This window comes from Centropristis striata, chromosome 7, assembly GCF_030273125.1.
Source record: "Centropristis striata isolate RG_2023a ecotype Rhode Island chromosome 7, C.striata_1.0, whole genome shotgun sequence".
In the NCBI taxonomy this organism is placed as follows: domain Eukaryota; kingdom Metazoa; phylum Chordata; class Actinopteri; order Perciformes; family Serranidae; genus Centropristis; species Centropristis striata.
The window spans coordinates 26,300,701-26,326,138 of NC_081523.1; the positions used below are offsets into that span (position 1 = coordinate 26,300,701).

General features: G+C 41.9%; 1 protein-coding gene across 1 annotated transcript in view; it reads right to left on the reverse strand.

Moving 5' to 3' along the window:
• Positions 1 to 4,903: 4,903 nt before the first annotated feature.
• Positions 4,904 to 25,438, reverse strand: part of hmcn2 (hemicentin 2) — a 48,627-nt gene continuing 28,092 nt past the window's right edge. Inside the window, exons 33-81 of the mRNA XM_059337567.1 lie at positions 24,510 to 24,660; positions 24,131 to 24,346; positions 23,896 to 24,009; positions 23,605 to 23,792; positions 23,415 to 23,511; positions 22,506 to 22,667; positions 22,273 to 22,386; positions 21,881 to 22,077; positions 21,424 to 21,505; positions 21,218 to 21,349; positions 20,990 to 21,133; positions 20,716 to 20,875; positions 20,057 to 20,181; positions 19,788 to 19,971; positions 19,588 to 19,685; positions 19,201 to 19,479; positions 18,925 to 19,115; positions 18,292 to 18,373; positions 17,369 to 17,505; positions 17,141 to 17,282; positions 16,899 to 17,043; positions 16,641 to 16,768; positions 16,217 to 16,373; positions 16,002 to 16,123; positions 15,749 to 15,913; positions 15,544 to 15,651; positions 15,305 to 15,439; positions 14,392 to 14,526; positions 13,975 to 14,244; positions 13,697 to 13,887; positions 13,390 to 13,603; positions 13,126 to 13,260; positions 12,844 to 13,034; positions 12,072 to 12,153; positions 11,609 to 11,779; positions 11,117 to 11,269; positions 10,447 to 10,584; positions 9,999 to 10,120; positions 9,655 to 9,895; positions 9,515 to 9,574; positions 9,304 to 9,423; positions 9,030 to 9,164; positions 8,687 to 8,806; positions 8,413 to 8,538; positions 7,739 to 7,867; positions 7,359 to 7,652; positions 7,144 to 7,263; positions 6,475 to 6,601; positions 4,904 to 6,373 (exon numbers count right to left, since the gene is read on the reverse strand). Of these exons, the coding sequence (XP_059193550.1) occupies positions 5,995 to 6,373; positions 6,475 to 6,601; positions 7,144 to 7,263; positions 7,359 to 7,652; positions 7,739 to 7,867; positions 8,413 to 8,538; positions 8,687 to 8,806; positions 9,030 to 9,164; positions 9,304 to 9,423; positions 9,515 to 9,574; positions 9,655 to 9,895; positions 9,999 to 10,120; positions 10,447 to 10,584; positions 11,117 to 11,269; positions 11,609 to 11,779; positions 12,072 to 12,153; positions 12,844 to 13,034; positions 13,126 to 13,260; positions 13,390 to 13,603; positions 13,697 to 13,887; positions 13,975 to 14,244; positions 14,392 to 14,526; positions 15,305 to 15,439; positions 15,544 to 15,651; positions 15,749 to 15,913; positions 16,002 to 16,123; positions 16,217 to 16,373; positions 16,641 to 16,768; positions 16,899 to 17,043; positions 17,141 to 17,282; positions 17,369 to 17,505; positions 18,292 to 18,373; positions 18,925 to 19,115; positions 19,201 to 19,479; positions 19,588 to 19,685; positions 19,788 to 19,971; positions 20,057 to 20,181; positions 20,716 to 20,875; positions 20,990 to 21,133; positions 21,218 to 21,349; positions 21,424 to 21,505; positions 21,881 to 22,077; positions 22,273 to 22,386; positions 22,506 to 22,667; positions 23,415 to 23,511; positions 23,605 to 23,792; positions 23,896 to 24,009; positions 24,131 to 24,346; positions 24,510 to 24,660 (7,608 nt within the window). The 3' untranslated portion in view covers positions 4,904 to 5,994. The remainder of the gene's footprint in view (positions 6,374 to 6,474; positions 6,602 to 7,143; positions 7,264 to 7,358; positions 7,653 to 7,738; positions 7,868 to 8,412; positions 8,539 to 8,686; positions 8,807 to 9,029; positions 9,165 to 9,303; positions 9,424 to 9,514; positions 9,575 to 9,654; positions 9,896 to 9,998; positions 10,121 to 10,446; positions 10,585 to 11,116; positions 11,270 to 11,608; positions 11,780 to 12,071; positions 12,154 to 12,843; positions 13,035 to 13,125; positions 13,261 to 13,389; positions 13,604 to 13,696; positions 13,888 to 13,974; positions 14,245 to 14,391; positions 14,527 to 15,304; positions 15,440 to 15,543; positions 15,652 to 15,748; positions 15,914 to 16,001; positions 16,124 to 16,216; positions 16,374 to 16,640; positions 16,769 to 16,898; positions 17,044 to 17,140; positions 17,283 to 17,368; positions 17,506 to 18,291; positions 18,374 to 18,924; positions 19,116 to 19,200; positions 19,480 to 19,587; positions 19,686 to 19,787; positions 19,972 to 20,056; positions 20,182 to 20,715; positions 20,876 to 20,989; positions 21,134 to 21,217; positions 21,350 to 21,423; positions 21,506 to 21,880; positions 22,078 to 22,272; positions 22,387 to 22,505; positions 22,668 to 23,414; positions 23,512 to 23,604; positions 23,793 to 23,895; positions 24,010 to 24,130; positions 24,347 to 24,509; positions 24,661 to 25,438) is intronic.

The following is a 25,438-nucleotide window of genomic DNA, read 5'->3' on the forward strand; positions in this document are numbered from 1 at the left end:
GAGAACAGGCATTGTTCTCATTTTATAACTGCGTTTTAAAACAAAAACGTATTAGCGTAGATGTAGCCTTCGTCTCTCTGCTGTTTGGACTGAACCAAAGCATTGAAGTTGCCATACTACCAAAACAAAGAGCTGAAAGGCCACAGAGCTGAAGGGAGCTTCAGTGTTGAGTGATAATGATCACCTCCTTCTAATGTTATGGCTTTATTGAATGGGCGTCACTGGTGATCAGCCTCATAGATTTGAGTTAGAAGGATCCTGCTACACCTCGTAGATAATTTATCTACTCATGCTTGATTTATGTTTGTTGTTTGGCGCAATCTGCATGTTGCTATAGCAATTGTGATGGGAGCAAAAGTCAGACGACTTAATACGGTGTTTCCCCGCAGTACTTTGTGAGATTGTGTTGGGTGGACCTTGGAGCCTTTAGAGGGGTCATTTTAAAGTTAAATGCATCAATCTGGTGCACTTTGAGAGCAAAATTAAAAGGCCAGATCTATGAAGACATTGATGTTATTATAACCAATTTTGTGTTCTGGTAAACAATTTAATCAGAAACACATTGGTTGTAGATCAAGACTGATAACATGGCAAAAAAAAGTCACACCCACAAAGCTACAGAGCTAGAGCAGTGACAGTCAGTGTTATACATTGAAAATAAAGTTTGGCACTGAAAAAGGAAACATTGGCACGGAAAAAAGTTCCAATGAAAACAAAATGCAGCCATTTAAGTAAATAAGCCTCTGGAAGTACCACACAGCCAGCACATGATTCCTGGCATTGTTTTAATCCACTGAAGATTCGTTGAGTCATAATGTTTTTATGAAAGGTCATCTGAGGAAATTGTTGAAAATGTCCTATGACGTGATTTTCCTGTCACACAAATGTACGGTAAACCATATTTTGAGCAGAAATCCATTGTGCTTATCAGATTGGGACGATTTTGGTTATGTCACATATTTTTTTAAGCTTTATTTAATATATGTTTTGTAAAATAATGTTTGTATTTGGTATATAACATATGAGAAGTGATTGCTTGCTATCACCCTTTGGTTACTTCAGGTCCCTGTAAGGTAGCCATAGACTGTATAAATAATGGACGTAGTCACTGTGACGTCACCCATTGGTTTGTGGACTGCCCATTTGAGGCATCGAATTTGCCGTTACAATCTTCGCCATCTTGCATCTCCATCTTGTTTTTGGAAACGGGGAGCAGACCATATTTGGACTGTGGAGGAGCGCGAGGGATCTGACGACACTGACTACACGCCTCCCTACACCGGCAACCTGACTGAGCGAAATCGTTGCTAATTCATGTTAGCATTAGCTGTAGCATTAACTGGGATGTTAGTTTTGGCTAGCAAAAAACAAAAACAAAATGTATGTTACTTACCTAAGAAAACTGAACAGCGACTCCTTGGAGTGTCTGTTAGTCCAACCAAACACTGAACAAGACATTTTTACTGAACAAAACGTTCAAATAAATTTTCATTAAGTGAAAATACAGTGTGAAAGGGTCAAAGTTGTGAGACCAAACTGCTTAAAATCCTTTATATACGCATTGCTCTGCTTCTCTACAGATGACAGCTAGCCTTGTTAGTGACCTGTCAATCAAAAGGTAGCCACGTCCCAAATCAAACAATTTTTTTCCTTCTATTTTCTTCTAAATGGGAGCATTATTTACACTATTAACATCAAATCGTCTTGAAGAAGATTTTTTTTACCAGCGATTGGGACCATAGTGTTTTCTGAGGTAATGTGAGAAGTTTCCTCATTTTTTATTGAAATAAAAATGGAATTTTCATTAGAATGCAGCTTAAGGCACTTCCTGGTTTGCCTCATTGCTCAGACCCAGAGGTTGCCGCCTGACTGTTGCTCATAAAAGCTTCAATCAAAATCCAAATGGCGGCTGGCTTGACCACTGTAAGCCTCTGTCGTACATCTATGGCAATGGCTGTTGTTTTTTACCAGTATAACTTTGGTTAAAAGTTAACTTTTACTGGCCTGGTGAAAAAAACAACTGGTGAGTAAACTGACATAACATAATTCCAGGTTACTCATGGAAGATATTACCATTACCATATACTGGCCATATAATGATGTCAGGCTTCAGTTTGGGAGTGAGAGATGGTTTGAGACACAACATTAGAGATCCTTAATGTTATTATGAGAAGTGGAAAACTGTTTTCGGTTCATTATGCAACAGTGGTGAGACAGATTGTCCACCACAGTCTAGATAATTAATAGGAAACACTGTAGCAAAAAGAGTCTGCGTTGGGAGATGGCTGGGGGTTGGATGGGTCAAACACAGGACTTCTAACCAGGAGACTGCTGTCTGTGTCTGTGACATGTCTAAATAAAAGTTCAACTGAAGGTAGGTTACAAATTTATTTTTTTAAACAAAAAACATGTGCATTCCTGAACCTAACCAAGTTTTTTTGAAACTGCAACTGATTCCATGTGTAGCAGGCACCTTCTAACTATCTATGAGGCTAATAACCACCGATAACAACAATGCAATCAAGTGATAACAGTTAAAAGTGTGTAACAATACTCTCTTGGGTTTTTCACTATTAGCGACATTTTCCATATTACGTTATGCAACAAAAAAATGTTTATAAATGTTTTGTGGTGCTGTAAAAGAACACCGTGCAGTGAAACAGGGCCTATAACTGAGCATTAAATCTCAGGCACAAATCTAGGACACAGTAAAATGTTTGACAAGACTTTAACTTGAAGAATTCTTTTGTTTGAAGGTTTAATTTGGCAATAATGGTTACACTCTGAGCTCCATTGCTTATACCTACTAATAAGCAGCAGTGTTGTGCTCATTAGTGAGTGGAGCACAGTAAGTCCCCATTTCTCCTGACATCCTGACTGTGTAAAGCAGTAGGGGAGATGTAACTGGTAGCCATCTCTCAGCCTTAAGCATTCATTTTCACAAATACTTTGTGTTTTATAGAAAAGAGCAGAAGGCCTGCTGTCTGCCTCGCTGTATTTACATGTGTTACAGGGGATTTGTGAAGCTTTATGAAACCTTAATGAATGACTAGATTCCAGATTGTTGGGCAGTCCCGCTGTTTTTCTCTCTTCCCCCCTCCCCTTTTTCCTTTTAATGCTATTTCTAATTATTTGCAACCATTACATGTTCTATTCACATGTATCTGTTAAAGTTATATTGGTACTGCTGCTTAGTTATTGGACACAGTTCAGAGATATTAAAGACGAAGCACACATTGTTTTAATTAGCTTCACGTGTACCATAGTCAAAAATAATTATGTATAATGACTTTGTTTAGAAACAGTTATCAGGAAGTAGCTGAGAAACCCTTTGTGATTACGTTAATGGAAAATACAGAACACATACTGAATGTAAGAGCCTAGCTGGACTGCAGATCTACCTCAAACACATCTGTATTCTACATTTTTGTTTCACGATTATAAGAAATGTGTTGGGGTGATGTTTAAATCTGTTAAACCTAGGGTAGCTGCCTCTTTTAACAGCTAACAGTAGTTTCTTGCTAACAGCAAGTATTAAATCCACACGCACTATATAAACTGTTCTTTCACAATCACTTGTAATTCCTAACATCCAGGCTAAGCTAATGACCACATCACAGAAACAGCAAAAATCAAAACAACTGGAGGCAACCTCCCCCCCGCACACACACAGGCATACGCACATGCACACACACACACACACACACACGCACACAGGCACTGAAGTATCAACAAAACACACCCCCTCAGCTCAGCTCAGGTCAGCTTTCCATGACCTTCTCTATTAGTCATTTCAGGGAAATGAACAGTAAAAAAAAAGTTCTGTATAACTGTAAAAGCTCCCTGTCAGTTAACTCACCTTAAACTTGAAAACAAACTAATCCTAAATAACAGTAATCACACAGGTGGACAGTTTTGCCAGGTATCCATAGGTGGGATGATGTTGAAATAACCTCCTGCAGAGATCCATCTACTCAGTGTTGTCAGTTATTACAACCAGAAGCTCAACATATGACAGTGATGACAGCTAAGAGAGCAACAATACACCCAGAGCACTGAAGGGCCCACAGAAGATATTACAGTCAACCTAAACCCCGCTCCATCTACTGAGCAGCTGAGGTACTACTTGCAGCAGTGACCATTTTCTTCAGGTTCTTGGTTTAAAGGGACAGTTCACCTCAAAAGCAAAACTACGTATTTGTTTCTAGATTGTTTTGGTGTGAGTGTTGGAGATACCAGCTGTAGAGATGTCTGCCTTCTCTTAAATTGAATGGAACAATATGCCACTTGGCTTGTGGTGCACAAAGCGGCCAAAATGCATTTGAAAAACTCAAAAACAATTGGAAATAATAATCTGGTTACTCAAGAGATTCCACATAACTTGTTGGGAGCAGTTTCATGTAGAAACTAAATGTACTTGTGGTGCTGTACTCATGGGTGAGATGGTTTTCTACTTGGCTGAGTTGTTAAGTTGTTAACAATGTTATGATTTGTGAGATGATAGAGATTTAGATTAGTCTTTACCGTCCTACCCCATCCCGCAAATACAATACTGCCTTTGTGTTAGCAGAAAAAAATATTTTAAACACTGAATGTTTTCCGAGAAAGACCACCGATCGACAGGGCACAAGTCAGAAAGGGATCAATGCGTTCTGAGAGCAGGAATATATGAATATAATGGAGGAGGAAAGAGGTTATGTAGGGTTTACTTAGGGTTCAGGTGAGAGTAGGCCAGGGTAGAAATGATCTGAAAGCCAGATTGTCATCCATTCTCTGAGTTAATACGTCATCCAGTAACACTGTGGCCAAATGGCTTTTCCTGAGGAGTTGTGTTTATGCTCCACCCTTGGTTAATAATTTGTTTTCAATGGAATATAACCAAGACATAGACAGGAACAAAAGTGTTATCCATTTTATTTCTACCAATATTTGACACTCATTTACAGCAACAGGGAAACATTTTATGTTTAATCTGCACGAGTAGAGCAAACATTTTTACTGCAATTGTGGGCACTTTATGGTTTCCAGATAACTTCCCTTGTCTGGTTTGCACATTGCTGGCACGTGGTTGATTACTGAACACCAACTATTTCAAACATCGAAATGAGGATGCTAAAATGCCATTTTGTAGCTAATGCCACACTGCAGAAAGTGTAAGTGCAGTCCAGCTCTGTGTTGAGTATTTAAAAGACTAAAGTACATTCAGATTAGCACCTTTGAAACCATTTCATGTGATAAAAAATGTTATAAAAGAGTACAAAAACACATACAAGAGATGAAACAATGCTGCTAGCTTGATAGTTACAAGCCATTGTTACCATTGTGCCATTGAAGGTTTGTCATCACGATGCTAGTGAATCCTTATTAATTCAAACCATCTGGAACTGGAGGTTGTTTGAACCAGTGATGTATTCAAATGACTTCAATAAATAAAATAGTAGGGGAAAATGAAAAATTGTATTTTCAACCGTGGGCTGCATATGAGAATAAATCTGTCTCAGAATTAGATAACACTGTGAAGTGAACAAACAAAATGATATATAACAAAACATAAAAAAACAACAACTGGTAGTTCCTGATCGATACTAAATAACTTCAGTGCTTGGTTGACAATTTTTTTCTTTTTTTTTTCGCATTTCCAGATATTGATAAAGACTTTTCCCCAAATAGGACGTATAGCAAATAAATGAACAAAATATTTTGTTCATCCAGTATGTGTGTCAGTTCAGATTTCTTCAACTGAGTAGGTTCTGCTCTGTATTTAATAAAACAGAGCCTAATGAACCTTTTCCACTATGGCAGGTCAGCCACAGATGGGGGTACACATCTTCATGAGGTGCACTTACTAACCATGTCCACCTTCTCTTGTATATTAGAGCTTCTTTGCATGGCCTAATGTGTCCGAGGCACAGGGTCTTGGGGGCATTGCCTTGTGGGTAAGAGACATCCAGAGGCCACTGGGAGGCAGAGTCATCAATAAAGCAGCACAGAGGCTCAGTAGGGGTACGTCGAGATGGAGATATATATGATGAAGATGCTCTGGTAGGTGATGCGGCCCTGCAGCGAGATGGTGGTGGCCTGCACCTTGAGGCGCACTAGTCCTGGTCTGTTCAGAGCCCGCAGGGTGAAGATGATCCCCCTTCCTGCCTCGTCTTTGATGCCAAACACCCGGCCTATCACGCCCGTCACCGATTCTTGCTCGAGTATGATAAAAGCTGTACGCTCTTGCAGGATACCTGACTCGGAGAAAGCTGACAGTCGTACCACATTGTGATTGGCTGGAATGCCAGAGGGGAGAGTGAGCAGCTTGTACTGCAGGAGCAGAGGAGAGCCTCCTGTGGCGCAGTCCAGAGAGCACGGCCTATAGCACGTCCTTTAAACAGCAACAAGAAAGACATTAGCATTAAAATGTACATAATTTAAAGTCTGAAAGTATTGCACAGTGTAAATACAATAATTATCAATGTAATTCACCCGGGACTTCGTCCACTCTGATAGGATGCAGGGCAGGGTGTGTCCAGACACTGGTACCCCCCTCTGGTGTTAAAACACATCTGATTGTTTCCACATTGGACTCCTTGTTCTACACATTCATCGATGTCTAGAAGTAGAGAAAGGAGGTTAACTGTGATATTTTTAAATGTCGGAAAGGGGGTTATGAATAATAGTTAGTTAAACTCTAGTTGATAGTTATTTTACTGTTAAGGAACCATACAATTATAATTAATGTTTGCTAATGATTAGTAATTCTGTAATTCGGTTTACAAACTTATTTGTAAAGGATCTTTAAACATTTAGATATTATTGAACAACTAATTCTACTTTTATAGATCACCAATAAAATATTAAGTAGGACCACATTAATGTAAGTTCATGCTTTGTAATATTAATCCATATGTTTATAGGTGGTTTACAAATTATTTCTTAAAAGTTTATGGTAGGTATAGTATATAAAATGTTATATCCTATGAACCTTTATAATAGCATAAATAAAAGTAAATCACCATTACTAATACTTAGTTTACATTTTAAATTAATTTAATTGTTTGTTAAGTGTAAAATACCAGTTAACTACAGTATAATTAACCACCATTTACCATGTATTACTGATGGCTATTATAGCGTTTTACGTGACACTCTTACCTTTACAGCTCCTGCCATTGGGTAAAAGCTGGTAACCAGGGGGACACAGGCACTGGAAACTACCAATGGTGTTTCGGCACTCGTGTTGACACGGCTTCCTGAGCAGACACTCATCCACATCTGTTCAGAGAATAATGTGTGAAAATCAAGTGGTGGAAAAAAAAAAATGTTTGTGTGTTTTAAATGCTGTTTTGATCATTTTGGTGCACACTCACCAACACATGTGCCGTCTCTGTTGGTGTAGCCCACGGGACAGCTCTGTCTGGTGATGCGAGACACTCCCTGGGGTCGGGAGAAGATCGGCCTGCCCAGAGACGACACCAGCTGTGGGCGGAGTCTTGCCCGGACTCTGGTGCCATTGGTGAAGGTCTGCCCTCTTTCCAGCCCGGCACAGGAGCGCCCGTCTCCCAGCAGCACAGTTCCAGGAGGGCACTGGCACCTGAAGCTGCCAGGCACATTGCGGCACTGGTAGGCACAAGGGTTTGGTGTCTGCTGGCACTCATCAATGTCTGAAAGGAAGAACAGGGCTCAAGTCAATTCTCAGGTCAGTGTCATTGGTAAGTTATATATAAAAGAGACACAGCAGATGTCGTACCCAGACATGGAAGGCCTACTCCCTGGGTCCGGTAACCTCTGGGACACACACAACCGTAACCTCCGATTGTGTTCTGGCAGATCTGTGTGTAGCGACACATGTGACTTCCATCCTGGCACTCGTCAATATCTAGGAAAAAAATGCAGTTCTGAATACATCATCACAAATCTGGGTTTTTATTTGCATCTCATATAATCCTTCTCATCAACTTTATTATCTACTGGAGAAAAATTTTAAAACCCTCAACAAAAACAAAAATTAAGAAAAGGTGGAAATGGTGGTAGCCTCTGTCTCATACCAGGGGTGCTATTGGGACTATAGAGTTTCTTCAAATGAAGACCACGCTCTCATAAACTTTGTTGCATCCTGTAATAAAGAGGATCTTTGTATCTTGGGTCAAAGGTTTTCTCTGAGTACCAATTAATGGACTTTTTCAAACCCCTAAGCTTTCTTTGTGACAGACAAGCATCGACCTCTTGCTGTTTTGTGCCCTAAAGCAAACCTGTGAAACTTTCCTGGTGTTATGCAATGTAAATGCAATGTCGAGGTCTGTAGAAGCTGCCAATACATCACCAATAGTCCTCAGTCATCAGTGAATCACAGATGGAGTCATGCTTTAATGCTACATTTAGCACCTAAAAATAGTGGATAAAAAAAGTATGATAGCTACTAACCCACGCAGACTCCATTCTCTGACTTGGTCATGCCAGCTGGGCAGCTGTCCACACACTGATATCCTCCCTCTGTGTTACGGCACTCCTTATGAGCCGGGCAAACATTTCTCATGCACTCATTGACATCTGTAAAAGTGCAACCATGACAACAGAGCTGTTAGTTATCCCATTCTAACATGCCTGGATTTGAAAGTTACAATCATTAAATTTTCCATGACTTTTCTAAGCTCGTATCGGTAACCGGTGGGAGTCCCACTAAGTTGAGGGGACTGACCGATGCAGCGATGTCCTGACAGCTGGTATCCAGGGTGACAGATGCAGCGGAAGGAGCCCAGAGTATTGAGACACTGATGCTGGCATGGTGAGAGAGCAGACTCTTGGCACTCATCCACATCTGAAACACACAATCAACACATCTGGCTTCATAAACTACAGCAGCCAGCCAGGGCACTGTGCAACACACAATATACTGTAAGGTGGGAAATTAGATTTGTCTTTATTAATGTAAATTTGACAAAGAAAAGTAATGTGCAAAACAATGAAAGTAGGAGATAAGTTATTTTGCCTCTGTATGAAATGTTGTGCAGAGAGTTAAACAGTGATTAAAAGTGACTTGCCTTCACAGCTGGTTCCTGTGATGCTGGGCTTAAACCCTGGTCCACACTTGGCCTGGCAGCGATATGTGCCCACTGTGTTGACACACTGCTGGTTGTAGTGGCACATGTGTGAGCCCTGAGAACACTCATCAATATCTGGTTTGAAGTGAAATACAAGTATTAGGCCAAATGCTGAGGCAGAGGATTAGATGAAGATGATTTTCTTTAACTTAACTAGGTCATAACCATTGTTTATCGTGCAATTAATCACAAAAACATGTTTTTCTTGTCATACCTTGGCATTTGTTGGTCTCTGCAGAGATGGTGAAGCCAGAGGGACAGGCACATGTAAAGCCTCCCATGATGTTGTTACATGAGTGAGAACAGGGAGACTGGAGATCACACTCATCTTCATCTAATGAGGACACATTGAATCATTAAAATAAAAGTGGTGCAGGGACAAATATTCAAAAATAAATGAGGCATAAAAAAAGAAAGCAGCATACCAGCACAGTAGGAGGCTGTGTCAAGAATGAAACCTTTGGGGCATGTGTCCACATAACCATCTGCAAACAGAAAAGTTCACTTCATAACTGCTTCAGTATTTCATGTGATGGAGTGATGGTGAAGTTTTATTTTCCCAGACCTGGTATTAGAAGGCTGGCAGTGATATGGAAGTCCAACGTGAGAGTAAACATGTTGTAGACGCTGTTCATCCCCGAGACCTTGACCAGCTGGAGCAGAGGGCCCTGGCGCTCCTCCTGGCCCTCATAAATAATGGTGTGATTACAACGGAGCACCATGGGGTTTCCTCCTCTCTGGTGGGTCTGCGATGACCACGAGTACAGCTGCCCTTGGCCCGTCTGCACATATGACTCATCAAACTCCTGTGGGACACAAAAGAAATGAGGTCAGAGAAGAGGAAGTGACGAATGGCACCACATTCTTGTGGTCTGTAAATACGCATTAGAATGACAGAAGTGATCGCACTTGTAGGCTCAGATGAGATGATGATAGTGAAGGTGGCACAAATCCATTTATTACGATGTCGATGAGTAAAACTCCTTCAGAATCCAGACCTCTGGCCACATGGGTCAAACGAAGGACCTCCCCTGTTTTAAAGAGATTTTTTTTCAAAAAGAAAATGAAAACTTATTTCCAAGCACAAGGGAGCACAATGTAACTGTGTAGACTTAATATCCTTCATGTGGTCATGCAAGAATGTCAGTGGAAGTGATTGGTGCCATCTGCTGGTTGGTTTGTAAACTACAAAAGGACATTCAGAATCAATAGTCAGATAATCTTTGAATAAATTGCTAATATTCTTCATGTCACAAACTTTTTGCACATTACCTTAAATAAAAATCAAAAGCTATCAATTGGCTTACAATTAATTCTGACTTCCACTGATATAAAACTGGTCTGGGCCAGAACTTACCAGTCTCAAACTCCAGCTGAGACTCCTGTCTGAACTGGCCCTCAGTGAGGGAGTAACCGTTTCTGGCTGCTCCGCTCTGCAGCACAGTGGTCCAGTAGATGGGAGCAAACGCAGACACCAGCACCCGCAGCAAGGGACCTACAAGGAAACGGCGTAAGCTCTTGGCATCTTACAGAACCACAGAAATACAGTACATGTGGTCTACAGAAATATTAGGATCACATCCCAAAAATGACCTCTTCTGTTTTCACTTCTTGATGAAAAAAAATCCTGAACAGAACAGAACATTTTCTGGCTTTCCACTTTTCCATTTAAAAAAAAAAGACTATATTTTAAAGTTAGATGGGTTGCATTTAGAATGTTGCAACAAATAAAAATAGATCTCAGAGTTTTGTTTTTTAAAAGCTTGATAAACCCATACTGTTTACATTTTAAAAAGGTGACTAAACAATGATGAGTTTAGATCTAGGATTTTCCCACAAACAGTTTGTATGTGCACACCTGTGTCTGACCCCCGGCTGTCAAAAACAAAGTTGAATAAGTCTGTCTGATATCGTGACAACCCTAATCCCACTAAACACTGTTGCACAACAAAAGCACTTAAATGACTCAGGCCCTATTCTCTATGCATGTAACACCAACCCAGGGGATATAATGTGTGATCACTCACCCACACTGGGAGGGATGTTGTCCAGGCGTGTCTGCACAGTGCTGCTCCCCTCTTCCACATTGTCTGTGATGTTGGCCTCCAGGAAGGACACGCCAAACTCCCTCTCGTTCACCATGCCTATCAGGCTGCCTCTGGTCCTACGAGGAGTCTCTCCTTTCAACACCAAACAAACATGCAATTAAATAATTTGTTATTATATCTAAGATTTAAATTTCAAGTTGATACATGCACAATAAATGCCCCATTTATCCTTTTACAAATACTGTAATAACACCCCATGTGCTGAAATGTTCTTTTGCTGTGTGTACACTGTCTCTAAGGAAACCTTCACAATATTCTGTTCGCTCATACATAATACAAGCTTGACCAGGACATGAGATAATGTTCATAATGACTTGTATTACGTTATGAGGCACTGAAGCAATGACTATGACAATGACAATTTAAACATCAGCTTCTGTCTTAAGTGAAGGAAGACAACTAAATTCAAACCTGGACAGAGACCAGCTTGACATTTCCGGGAGTCAATACTGGGGCCGCTGCATGATCGGCCGCCATTGGCTGGTTCTGGGTTGTTGCATATTCTGATTCGTTCTTGGAAACCTTGTCCACAAGTGCTGCTACAAGGACCCCATTCGTCCCAGTTTGAGTAGCCTCCATTGACTGTTAGAGAGAGAGGGAGAAGATAGGAGTTTTGAGTCTGGATTTGCAAAAATAACAAATGAGCTGATAGAAAAGTCTTCCTGAAGGGGGGAGAAAAGGCCCTTAGAGACGCTAAATACACAATACATCAAATTAAAATAATATTTAACAGAGAAGATGGAGACACAATTAGTCATTTAAAATGTTTTTCCCCTCTCAGAATTTTTTTTTTCTGGCATTTGTGGTTGTTTATATTTTTCTAATTAGTTTCATACTTCGTAACAATGTGTGTAATTATAAGCGGAGAACTCACTCTGAACCTTGAGCATGATGGTCCTCTCAGCTGTTCCAGCCTCACTCTCAGCCACACACTGGTACTCGCCTTCATCTGCAGCCTGTACATCAAACAGGTAGAGGAGGAGAGGTTGGCTTAATTGACACTCCGAGGAACAATTTTCCTCTGATGGGGCCACAGACCTCTTGGAGTAAACTGCCTCTTAGATCACGTATATAGTTTAATGGTGAAAGAAAGCTGACATTAAAGCCAAAAAGGCCAGCATTTTCGACTGGGCAGCTGGGGTTTTATTCCATTGAATTCTTTGTCATAATAGATATTATTGGACCAGAGAGAGGAAATTTCACATTAGAGTGCTCCGTGGGAAGGACGGTCATCTGTCTGTGAGAAAGTCTCAACTGCAGGCTGTGCAATTACGGCAGCAGTTAGAGACCTAACAAGGTTACAGGCTAAGAAAAGAGGGGCAGAGTCTGGGAACATCCAGCTCTCTGTTCATCTCCTCCCTCTGTTGTTAATGCTGTTAGCCTTTCTGACTGAACTGAATCTGATTTAGGTGGGAACAGGAAGCTGCAGGACAGTCACACACTGTCTCTCCACACAAGGAGACTGCAGATGATGCTTGGAAAGGATGAATAGTGCTCTATTGTTCTCCAAGACATGAAACATTTATTACTGTAAGTAGTTTGCCCTAGAGGTCTTAATCACTCAAACTTGGTTAAGTCAAACTTGTCCAGAGAGCTGATCTAAAATGTAGGGGAAAAAAATAAAATAAAGGGAATTTTGTATTTACAGTGATGCTGTAAATAACCAGCGATCCGTTGTGAAGCGCTTGCATCCGGATGGAGCGGAGCAATGGTTTTCCATCCCGGAGCCAGCGGAGGACTGGGCTGGGGTCTCCGTGGACTGGGCAGTCGAGCATAGCAGAGCCACCCTGGATGACCGTCTGAGACATGTGAGCTTCACCCTTCAACACTGGAGGCTCTGGAGGCATATATTTGTTAGATCATCGAGGTAATATCAGCATCTTGAAATGAATTGGATGGCCCTGACTGACCCTTGACAGGAAGCTCACCTCTGATACGGACAAATGAGAGCGCTCGGATGGAGCCCACACTGTTTTCTGCTATGCAAACGTAGGTCCCAGCATCACTTGTGGTCACATTTTCAATGATCACGGAGCTCCTGCCAGCCTCATCGACCGTGGCACCTGGAACGTGAATGAAATTGATTGCCATTTCATGTTATTGTGATTGACTTAAGTTGTCATCGTGGATAGGATGTGATTTTTGTCACTGTAATGTACAATGTCAACTCATAATATAAAGGAAGAGAATACCTGTGAACGGACTGTTGTTGACAGTCCAAGAGATGACAGGTGAAGGTGTTCCCTGAGCGTGGCAGGACATTGCCAGACCTTGGCCTTTGTTCAGGGTGAAATCACCTGGCAGCTCCTTGAAGGCGGGCCTCATGTTGATTGACAGGCGGATGTCTTGTCTCACAGAGCCTGCTGCATTGGTAGCGACACATGTAAACACACCCGCATCCCCTAGCTGTGTGAAGAAAGCAATCACAGCTTATTATAGTATAACTAGACAAATGTGGTTTATAATGCAGTGAAGAACATTATTTGTACTCAGGCTAACCTCAGCCCTCTCGATGATCAGCTCTCCTGATCGCAGGACAGTGAATTTGCCCGGACGGTTTGGCACAATGGCACCATTTTTCTCCCATGTCACTTTAGGCTCTGGTGAACCCTGAGCAGCGCAGGGCAGCAGTGCCTGAAATCCTTGAATGACTGACAGGTCTGTCTGTGCAGGAGGAATCATGGGTGGGACTGGAATGTAAAATCATTTTTATCAATAAAACCATTCAACGTTAAGCTGCAATATTCAGTCTTTTAATTATACAAAATGGCACTCACCTTGAATAACCAGCCTCATGTCGTGGCTGGCTCTGCCGGCGAGATTTTTGGCAGTACATGTGTACAGGCCTGCGTCACTGCGCTGGGTAGTCATTATTGCCAAGGTTCCATTGGCAAAGATGTGTATATGAGTGCCGTCAACCACAGGCCTCCTCTCTTTATGCCAAGTAACTTCAGGTTGAGGCTGCCCATCAGCCACACACTCCAGACTGACTGGCTGGCCGAGCACTGCAGTGTATTCCACGCGAGGCACGCTCAGCACCGGTGGAACTGGAGAAACATGAGATGAGTATCAATGAATCTCTAAATGTCCAAAATAGATTTTTCGGCTTTAGGAGTAAACAGTTTGACTACAAGAAATAAACACTGAGAAACCACCATTTCCTGACCATTTTAGAGATGGAAAGTCCACGTTACCTAGAAGAACTAGTTTGGTCCTGCCCACAGCTACGCCAGCTTCACTCTTTGCCAGGCACTGGTAGGTCCCCGCATCACCAAGCGTGACACGAGAAAACTTCAGAGCTCCGTTTGAGAGCACAGCAAGCCTGTGGCCTGTAATCACACAATGCAGTCACATCACATGAGCATGAAATTCAGACAATGTCCCATGAATTCCAGTGCGGTTTGCTAATCCTGACTGACTGGCAACATTGTATTTTGCAAAAATGTTGAAAGGATTAAGGATTTTCTCACAAAAAAATGGACCTCATTAAATCTAGTGAATGTTAATGTTGGATAACAGCAGTGCAGGTCGCTTCAATGTGTATTTTTCCATGAATGTTACAGATACTAAATGCAGAAAGGAGCACCAGTGCGAGCATCTATAATACAGTAACAATGGGTTTATAAAATGAGGGTTGTACTTGTGTTTTATGCATCATTATTTTCACCAATGAGGTTATGTTTTCAGCTCAGTTTGTCAGTTGTCGGTTTACGGAAAAAGTACTGGCCTGATTCAAGGGTGTAGCATGGGTAAAAGTGTAACCCATGAAATGTGTTCTTTTTGACTTTCGTCATCATTGCGAGATCGGCCATTGCAGCTTCATGTGGTGTCATAATCATTCGAAAAATGAGTTCCCAAGCAGAAAAATTACCCTGAATTCACCTCAAGTAGTGACAACAACTCCAAAAGTCTGCAAAAAATGTTGGTACACATTTTACGGCTAATGCAACTACAGGAAATGGCTATCAACAATAACAACAATAAAATGCAACTTCATATATCCATGTTGTTTCCATATTACTACTCATAGCTCAGTAAACACAATGAAAGTCAGAGAAACGACTTCCCAACTCAGAAAATAGACCATCCGAGGTTTATTCTAGTTACCTGCTGCTATGGGCACTCCCTCTCTCTGCCAGGTGATGGAGGGTCTGGGGATACCTTGAACCTCACATGGTAGGATGGTCCCATGGTGCAACACCACTTGTACTTCCTCTGCCATTGGCCTGATCTCAGGGGGTTCTAAGTACAAGACAGAACAAATAGTTTAGTGTTTACATGTTTCACCATGTGTTCCAACTGATAGTATTTACACAGCAACACACAGTCAGTGTATGGCAGCCTACCTTGCACAGAGAGAGAGATGTGTTTGTGAGCCACTCCAGCTGGGTTGCGAGCTGAGCATGTGTACCTGCCAGCATGGCTTGGCACAACAGCAGTTATCTCCAACACTCCTGCATTGACACAAGTGCAAAGATACATAATGTCACATTTGTCACAATGAGGACAAAATATATTCCAGCATACTAACATGTAGACATGTTGTCTTACCAGTGGGAAGGACACGATAACTTCCTCCTCTGGCACCCAGTTTGGCTCCACCCTTTGTCCAGGTGACAGTGGGCTGAGGACGTCCTTGTACGTGACAAGGCAACACCACAGGGGACATTTTCACAGCCGTGACTGTCGTGACATCGTCTTCAATAGAAGGTGGGACTAAAAGAGAAAATTGCAAAGTCATCTATTCAGTCATCCGAAATGATTCTCTACTGTCTGCTTATTGTACAAAGCTGAAAATCAATACCTTGCAGCATGACCTCAATGACCCTGCGCTCCTCCCCAACATCATTCACAGCAGTGCACTCAAAGTAACCTTCATCCTCATTGGATGGAGTCAAAAGAACCAGCGACCCTGAGGACAGTAACCTGGATAGCACAGCACAATTAGGTCAGCTTGTGAGTTATAATGTATGGAAAATTGTGTATTCAAAGGGAGTCTGGTCATAGCTTTGTCTTTACCTGTATGCACCAGACTGCTGGCTGATATCAAGCGGAGTACCATTCCTTTTCCAGGATACTGTAGGTGAGGGTATACCTGTAGTCTCACAGTTCAGCACAGCTCTAATCCCTGTGGTTACTGTCACATTGAATGGACCTGGGGCTATGGAAGGACCCACTGATAGGAGACACGACACATTCACACATGTTGACAACAAAACTGTAGAAATAAACTGTTGCTGTTTATTAACACTATAAGATATCCTAAAAAAGTATTGAAAGGACCTCTCCTACATAACTCATATAACTCCACTTCAAAAACTCCCTTTTGCACTATAATCATAACTGGAACCAACACAGGGACCGATGTATGGTCATAAAATTATCACAAAAAAACACCACCAAAGTCATGAAGTAAGTGTTAATTTTACATTGCTATATTTACCAAACACCCGCAGATCCAAACCCCGGTGATCTGAGCCAGCCTGGTTAGACACAGTGCAGTAGTAACGACCAGCATCACTCAACTGAACCCCATGTACACGCAAGGAGCCCTCTGACAACATAGTGTACCTGAAACAAATACACAGTTAATATATGAATGTGCAGACACCACATATGTGTAGTTATGTTTGGTATCACATGTGATTAACGAGGACAGATTGCACAGGAGTTTGGCTAAAGCAAAAATAAATAGACATACTTTTTGTTATCTTGAGTTACGGGAAAGCCATCTTTTCTCCACATGACTGTAGTTGAAGAGTCACCTTCAACTTCACAAGGTAAAACTGCATCCTGGCCGACGTGTGCGGTCACCACTGAGCTGCTCTCCTTTATTACTGGTGGTACTAGAGAAATAAAGTGACATATACATGTAGTGAGTTTAGTATGTAGAACTATTTAAAAATGTATCTAAATCACTTCTTTTATGACATGCTGACTTACAGAGAATCTCCACGGTGAAAAACAGACTGTTGCTGCCAGCCATGTTGGTGACCACACAGCTGTACTGGCCGCTGTCCTCAGACCTGACGTCCTGGATCTCCAGGTACTGCCCCCCCGCCAGCCGCTGGATACGACCTCCTAGCTAATGGAACAGGAGGAAAACAAGACTGTGTGTGAGTCAGAGGAGACAGCTTCTATATCAATACGTTTTTGTTTTTGCCTCTGTACCTGCAGTTTGGCTTCATTCTTGTACCACTCTATATTTGGAGGGGGGTCACTGTCAGCTAGGCACTCCAAGGTCAAATGTCCATTTACTGGCACCGTCAGTGTCCTTACATCACCAGAACCAAGGAGGGTTGGTGGCACTGAAACAACCAGTGGTTATTAAGCAATGGACCTCACTGACACGGTTAAGCAACCAGCCTGAATTATGTGACATTTCCTGTATACCTAAAGTGCTGCTTTTAAAAGAATAAGAGTGAGGTAAAGATATGCAGCCATGTGGAACAGATAAAGTCAGAATGTAGATCAGGGTCCAGATGTAAAAATCATCTGTTTGCACTAAAATAAAAAAACATCCTTAGGTTTTTGTATGAAAAAGGATTTGCTGTAAAAAATAAATAAAAATAAGATCACCACATGATTTACAGAGCTGGGTGTGTCATAATAATCAAAGAAGAAGAAAAATTGGGAAATATTAGTTGGAGCATTAATCTCCAATATGCCTCAAGAGCATTACGTGTTATTATATTTGAATATACACATGCATTCATAACTGCAAACATAATTTTATTCCAGCATGAAAAAAGGTATAAAAATGATGAAATGGGATAAGGATGCTGCACAGTGTAAAGTGTATCATAAATCAAATGTGTGTGTCATCATTCACCACATGAAAATGTCCTCATACAGTGTATATGTCATATTGCGTGCATTATTTCAGTGCATGACCATAGCTGGAAAAATGCTAATGCCAGAGTCAGAGTCTGTTTTTACTTTTGTGCAAACACTGATTTTTTTCTTTTACTTTTACTGAATGTACATACAGATTTATCCACCAAGTCCCATGTGTGAGGAAGAGAGGAAGTAAAGAGAAGAGGGGGGCATGATATATTCCATCCAAGTTGAACAACAAGAACATTTTGTATCACCTTGGACTCGGACCCAGTGGTTTTTCCCATCCTCTCCAGCCAGGCTGCTGGCCAAGCAGGTGTACAGACCTGCATCCTCGACCTTTAAAGAGATGACATTAATCAACTTGAGTGCTTCTTGCATAACAATGCTGTATTTGCCTGAATTGATCCCCTTAAAACACCTTCCAGATGTTTGGCCATTTAATTTGTGGTATACAGATAAATGCTCAGGCTTGTTTAATATCTTTGATGTATATCACAAATGTAAACAACCTATTTAGAAGATTTAATTAATTTTTTTAGCTTCATACTATGTACTTTCAGCAGCTCTCTAGCTTGGTAATGTTGTTTGGTGGCCAGGGTTTTTGCCCAAGGAAGCTGAAATTTGCCATGGAGATCAAGTGTTTATCAGGTTGAGTGTGTGTGGTTGCATGAGCATATGTAGTCACAACTTTTCTGAATGTGTGCTTGTTATATGAAAAGACTGCACAAGTTAAAGCTGAAAGCTAAACAGACATAAAGTTTTTTTCCAAAATCCCTTCCATTAGGACTTTTTCTAAAACAGTGCATGTACTTACAGCTACTGTATGTATGACTTGACTATTGCAGCTTTAACTTTGCAATATCAGATATTGTAGGTTTTTAATTTACCTGAACTTTGCTAATCCTGACAAAGTGTCCATCCTGCTGAACAATGTCACTTCCCTCCAAGGGGCGACCATCTTTGAGCCAGCTGAGAGTGGGAGGTGGGGCTCCCACAGCGGAGCACTCCAGCTCCAGTGCACTGTTTACTGCTATGGTCAGCTCTTCTGGAGAACTGGAGCTGGTTATCTTTGGAGGCTCTGGATTATAAAGCATATTTTAAGTTAAGTTGTTCACAATATTATTTTGGAAATAAATGTAATATACAGATTGTTTTGGGATTACCTAACACAGTGAGGTTAAAGCTCTTTGTGCTGCTTCCTGCCTGGTTACTAGCCACGCAGCTGTAGAGGCCTGCATCTGAAGGCCCTACATCAGGCAGCTGCAGCCTTGTCTCCTGTCCATCTAGCAGCAGGTTGCGGTGCAGAGAAAGCGGCTGGCCGTCCTTCAACCAAGTCAGTGTCGGAGGTGGGACGCCACGTGCCTCGCAAGTTAACGTCACCAAGGAACCCTGGACGACTGTTACTGGCTCCACTGGTTCAACATGATCCACACCAGGAGGCACTGTGGACCACACACACACACACACACACACACACATCTGTATGAAACCCTCAGATCCAATAAAATCAGTTATATGGAAAATCAGTAGGTGGTTTGTTATGCTTGTACCTTGAACTTGGACATCATAGCTGAGCTCGGCAAGACCTGCTTGACTGCGTGCAACACACGTGTAAAGTCCAGAGTCAGACAGCTGCACAGGAGAAATCCTTTTTCAAAAAGAAAAGGAACACATTATAACCTCATCTGTAAACACCTCATCTCTTTCTGAATGATCGTGTTTGTATTTGGCTTTCTCTGTCTAAACTGACCTCAGCACAGAGTCACCAGATAGGAGGCGTGTACGAGGAGAGAGGAGCAGGGGACGTCCGTTCTTCAGCCAGCTGATCTGAGGCGGAGGGTTTCCTGTTGTCTGACACTCCAGAGTCACGACACTGTCCTGTGTGACCTGCAGCTCTCTGGGGACAGTAGTCTCACCAGAGATGGATGGTGGGACTGTGACAAGTCAAATCAAATGAAAACAAATCCCTCCAAAGCATAAACACGAACACAGATACACAAATAATTTACTCAAGCTGACCTAGTACAAAGAGCGTGTAGATTTTGCTCTCCTGTCCAGCCGGGCTGACAGCCAAACAGGTGTATGTCCCAGAATCCTCGGGTCTCAGCCTCAGTAATGTTAGCGTGCTGCCATCAGGGGTCACACTGCCGGGATACAAGTATATATTATGTTCTCAAGTTAACGCCATATTAGCTTCTACATTATTTTTGGTCCACCCCTACTCTTAACCTAAGCATTACTTTCCCATCATCATTATCATCATCATCCCACGATTTTCTCACAGTCACACACACTCATAGACATTTGCTTTCTCTGGCTGACGTAGTTGCAATGACAAAAAGAATCTGCTGAACAGCTGTAAAACAGCTGCTCTTACTGTTCCCCATGATGTAATTAGGGAAAGGACTCCATTTGTCTGTCCACACATCCTTCTGTCATGCACATTAACTTTGACAATGATAAATGATGATGATTAATATTTTATTTTCCAAATCTTCAGTGAATGGTTGAATGGTTAAAATTGATTGATTCTTGTGTTGCTTGTCAAACAAATTCAGCAGCATTGTACAAGCAACATGGGCCACATAAAAAGCATTCTTATTATTATTACTATTGCTTCATACTGTCCTGTTTGCATGTAAAGTCCTGGAAGTAAATGGGGAATGTGAACGACTTACGCAATGTGATGAACATCTGATCCCTCTACAGTTACTCCATCTTTCAGCCAGCTGAGACGTGGTGTGGGGATTCCAGTTACCCTGCACTCCAGGGTCAGCTCCTCTCCCATGGGTGCACTCATATCGGATGGGTGTTCAGAGCCCAGGATGGTAGGTGTTACTGATAAGGACAGAGATTATTGCTAAATGCTTCTCAAAATCACTCTTTTTATTAGAAATATGAACAATTTTCGAGGGTAAGTGCATCTGATTTTTCTCAAATTAAAAAATGTACCCTGCACTGTGAGTGTGTAGTCTTTCGTTGTGTGTCCCTCGCTGTTCTTTGCCACACAGGTGTATGTTCCAGCATGAGACAGAGTGAGAGGCCCCAGCTCCAATCTGTTCCCTCTAATGGACCACTGCCACTGCAGACTGCTCTCTGGACAGCAAACACATCCACTTACATGAGCTTTCACACTTTACACATACTATTACAATTCCCCTGTCATTGCCTCCCTCTTACCAATAGGAGTTCCATCTTTGAGCCAGGAGATGCTGGGCACAGGGACCCCTGAGGCCTCACAGAGGAGGGACACATGCGAGCCGAGGGTGTAGTTAAGGGACTCCTGCAGAGGCCCGTCCAGCACAGGTGGAACTGTGAACATATATTTGAAGAATAAAACCGTTGTTTAAAGTGTTACTTTTTGCACAAAGAAGAGCTATTCTCACCATGAACTGTCAATCTGAATGTCCTGTCCACCTGTCCAGCCACATTGGAAACTTTGCAGGTGTAGGTGCCACCATCTGCCATCTAGGAACAAAAAAAGAAGGTCATTGTGGTGAGGGAGGGTGCATTTAGAGCACAGGCCACAGGCGAAGAAAGAGCTTGGCTCTTTCCTTCTACGCTAGCTGGTGCATGAGTCCAGAATCAGGTACATTAACTAAGAGTGCTGCATGTCTGTATGCTGTATGTCTCCAGTTTTCCAAGTCTTTTATTCTTACTCTGTGTATTTTATGGAAAGAATGTATGAAAGTTAAAGATGCATGGCTTTTATACATTTAATATGTTAGACTGAAAAGTCTAGAAATCAGTTTGAACCCTGTCAAAAGCCACTTTGAGCCCTTAAAAGACTTTTGAATGTTTTGTTTTCAGTCTCAAACATATGACATCAAATGTTTTCCCGACCTGAACCCCTATGATCTCCAGCTGTTGAGGTTCCATCTTCAGTCCGTTCCCCGCGGCCAGTTGCAGCCCATTCTTGTACCATGTGACCTCTGGCTTAGGAACACCATGTGCTTCGCATCTCAGAGTGACTGAGGAGCCAACTTGCGGGGTGACCAAGTCTGACTCAGCATCTAGCCGGGGCTTCAGGGTGGGCAGGACTGATGGTTTGCACATAGAGACAGGGTTATGATCTCAGTTTGATTCATTCAGAATCGCTATGATTCACTCCTGAACTATCCTCGCTCACAGCTGGCTTGCAGTAAACAGATTTTTTAGCCTGGACAATGTTTTGAGATTTGATCATCTGTATATGTAGCTGAATTGTGCAGATGGGTCACCATGTGTTTGCTCACCATAAACACTGAGGAGGATACTCTTCTGGTCCTGGCCTGCTGAGTTGGTGGCTGTGCATACATATTGCCCGGCATCTTCCAGTCTCGCTCGAGGCAACTGTAGCATCTGGCCACCTGTAATACATAGATAAAATCATATGAAATGTAATACATGGGCTGTTATTAGATTCAAACAAAGGAAATGCTCCTTGTGTAACAATTATCTGAGTTATTGCTGGTGACCGAGCTCTGACCTGGCAGAATGTGGATGCCAGTGCTGAAGTGGAGGATCTGCCCGTCTCTGGTCCAGGTGATCTCTGGAGGAGGGTACGCTTGGACATCACACAGCAACGACACCATGTGGCCCTCAATCACACTAACGTCCTCCTCTTTAAGGCCAATAAGTCTAGGAGGCACTGAAAGAGATCCAACAGTTGTGTTGTACACTTAGAGTACGAGTCGTAAAAAGAAAATATGATAGCATCCATTATAAAGTACCTAAAGGCATACAGGCCTTCTGTGTGGAGTTTGCATGTTCTCCCTGTGTCAGCGTGGGTTCTCACCATACTCCGGCTTCCTCCCACAGTCCAAAAACATGCACTTTAATAATTGGTGACTCTAAATTGCCCATCGGTGTGAATGAGAGCGTGAATGTCTCTACATGTCAGCCCTGTGATAGTCTGGCGACTTGTCCAGGGTGTACACCGCCTCTCGCCCAATGTCAGCTGGGATAGGCATATAGTATATTAGTCCTTCCATTATGAGACAATGGGTCCCCAGGCACATGCAAAAGCACCATCTTTCCTTAAGCCTCCTTTTTGTGGTTTTGAGTCTCTTTGTAATTGTCACACATCTCTCTGTGGTTATATGTCTCTTTGTAGTCATATTGTGTCTCTGAAGTTGCTTTGCATCTCTTTGTAGTTGTTTTATGTGACTTTGTGGTCATTTTGTGTCTCTTAAGCTGACTTTCATCTCTTTGGATTGTTTTTTTTTTTATGTCTCTTTGTTGTTGCTTTGTCCCTGTGTTGTTTCTTGGTGTCTCTTTGTGGTCATTTTCTTCTGGTCTGTTATGTGTCAAACGCTGGTTTGTTTGCACTCTGGGCTCCTTACATTAAATATACAAATAAAGTGTTAAAGCCCTTTGAGTTTTGTGTTTTTCTTACCTTGCACGGTCAGACTGAAGAGCTTCTCAACTGTTCCAACCTTGTTCTCCGCTACACACAAATACCCAGCCATGTCTGAAACCTGCACACTGAGGAGCTGAAAGATTGGATGGTTAATCCTCAATACAACATGTCACAGTTGGTTCTGTTTTCAAGCTGGTAGGTGTCTAGTAGTCAAACAGTGACTAACCTTGAGCTGAGTCCCATCCTCGCTGATGTGGTGCTGTGAGTCTGCGTGCACAGGCTGCTTGTCTCTCAGCCAGGAGATGACTGGAGCGGGGTGTCCGGTCGCATCACAGTGGAGGACCACAGTGCTGTTAACCACTGCTCCCATTTCCTCCATGAACTCCTCTGATGCTCCCATGATCACAGGAGGGACTGAGGAGGAAATCACAGCAGACATGCTCTTCAGAAATGATTTCCAAACACACACATTGTATTGCATGCATTTTAATTACAACTAAATTATGCGCTTGCTCACCTAGGACCTCAAGTTCAAAGTGCATGCGGTCCTCCCCGGCCTCATTAACAGCCTGACATGTATACTTTCCAGCATCTTCTTTCTGCACTCGACTGATCTGCAGTACTTGTCCACCTGAAATCATAAACCCATAAATACAAAAATAGTCTTATCTAGGACTCTGAAGCCCCAGCCTTACAAAACAACCACACTAATGCTTTTAATTGAGATCTCAGAGAAAGGGGTTCACTCTGACCTGGAAGCAGTACCACTCCATCAGCAGAGGTGAGTTTTCGTCCATCCTTGTACCAGCTGAGCTTTGGAGGGGGGATGGCATTACTCTCACAGGTCAGGGTGACAGGATGGCCCAGGACCACCTCCCTCTTCTCTATCATGTCCTCATTATCGTCATCCTCATGTCCCAGACCCCAGGCTGCTTCTCTGTTAGTCACCCGATGAAAGATTGGAGGAACTAGGAAGATGAGAGCATGAGGTATTGTTTTATTTAAAAAATGTACATCTGCAAGTTACCAAGAAACTAAGTCAATACTATGTGGAAACAAGTTTTTGCATTTAAATATAAACAGAATACAATATATTCAATCCAATAAATTCACATATTTTACTGAACACACCCTGAATGGTGACATGAAAGTCTCTCTTGTCCTCTCCTGCAGAGTTGGTGACCACACAGGTGTACTGCCCCTCATGGGACAGCATGGCGTTCTCTATGACGAGGATTTGGCCACTCTCCTGAATGCCAGCACGGAAGTTTCCAGTCAGCAACTAAAGACAAAGAAGACAAAGAATGCATCAGATTTTATAGTGTCAGTGAAATATTCCTCTGAGCAAACTGTGGAAACTCTATTTCGTCAAGAGTCATTAAAGTGGAACGCCAGTGATTTCACACATCTGTTCAAAGGAGTACTACTGCATAGTTGCTACTAGCAATCCTAAATTGGTGGAGAAATCTTTTATGATTTTCCTGCTTAACTTTAAAAATGTGTGTAGGTATCAGCATCAGTGGTGGGTTTAGAGGTTAGATTATATGCCAACAAAACATTTGACTCATAAAAGGGCATGCAAAGGCGAATAGTGGGGAAAATACAAAGGGAAAATAATACATAAATAGATAGATTTAAAAAAGGAATAAATACATTTAAAAAACAATCTTAAATAAACAAAAAAGATGGAAACAAATAAATAATTAAATGTATAATAATAAAAAAAGATGGGAAATTAAATAGGAAACTAAATAAAAAGCATTAACAATTAGTTCAAAGGTAAATAAATCAGAAAGCATCAGAAGTCACATTTTATTAATAAATTCATGCTTATACTTATTTTTTTCTATTATTTATGGGACATTTAATGGTATATTCATTTAGTTAGTCCTTTGTTCATTTTGCCAGCTTCTGTCCTCCATATACCTTCATCCCCATTTAGAGAAAAAAAACATCCATTATCCAGTTAATCCTTGTGCATTTTCTGCTGCTCCCTGTTGGAGGCCCAGCACAACATGAACACAAGCACACATACAAGCTGCACACTAAAATATTGAAAA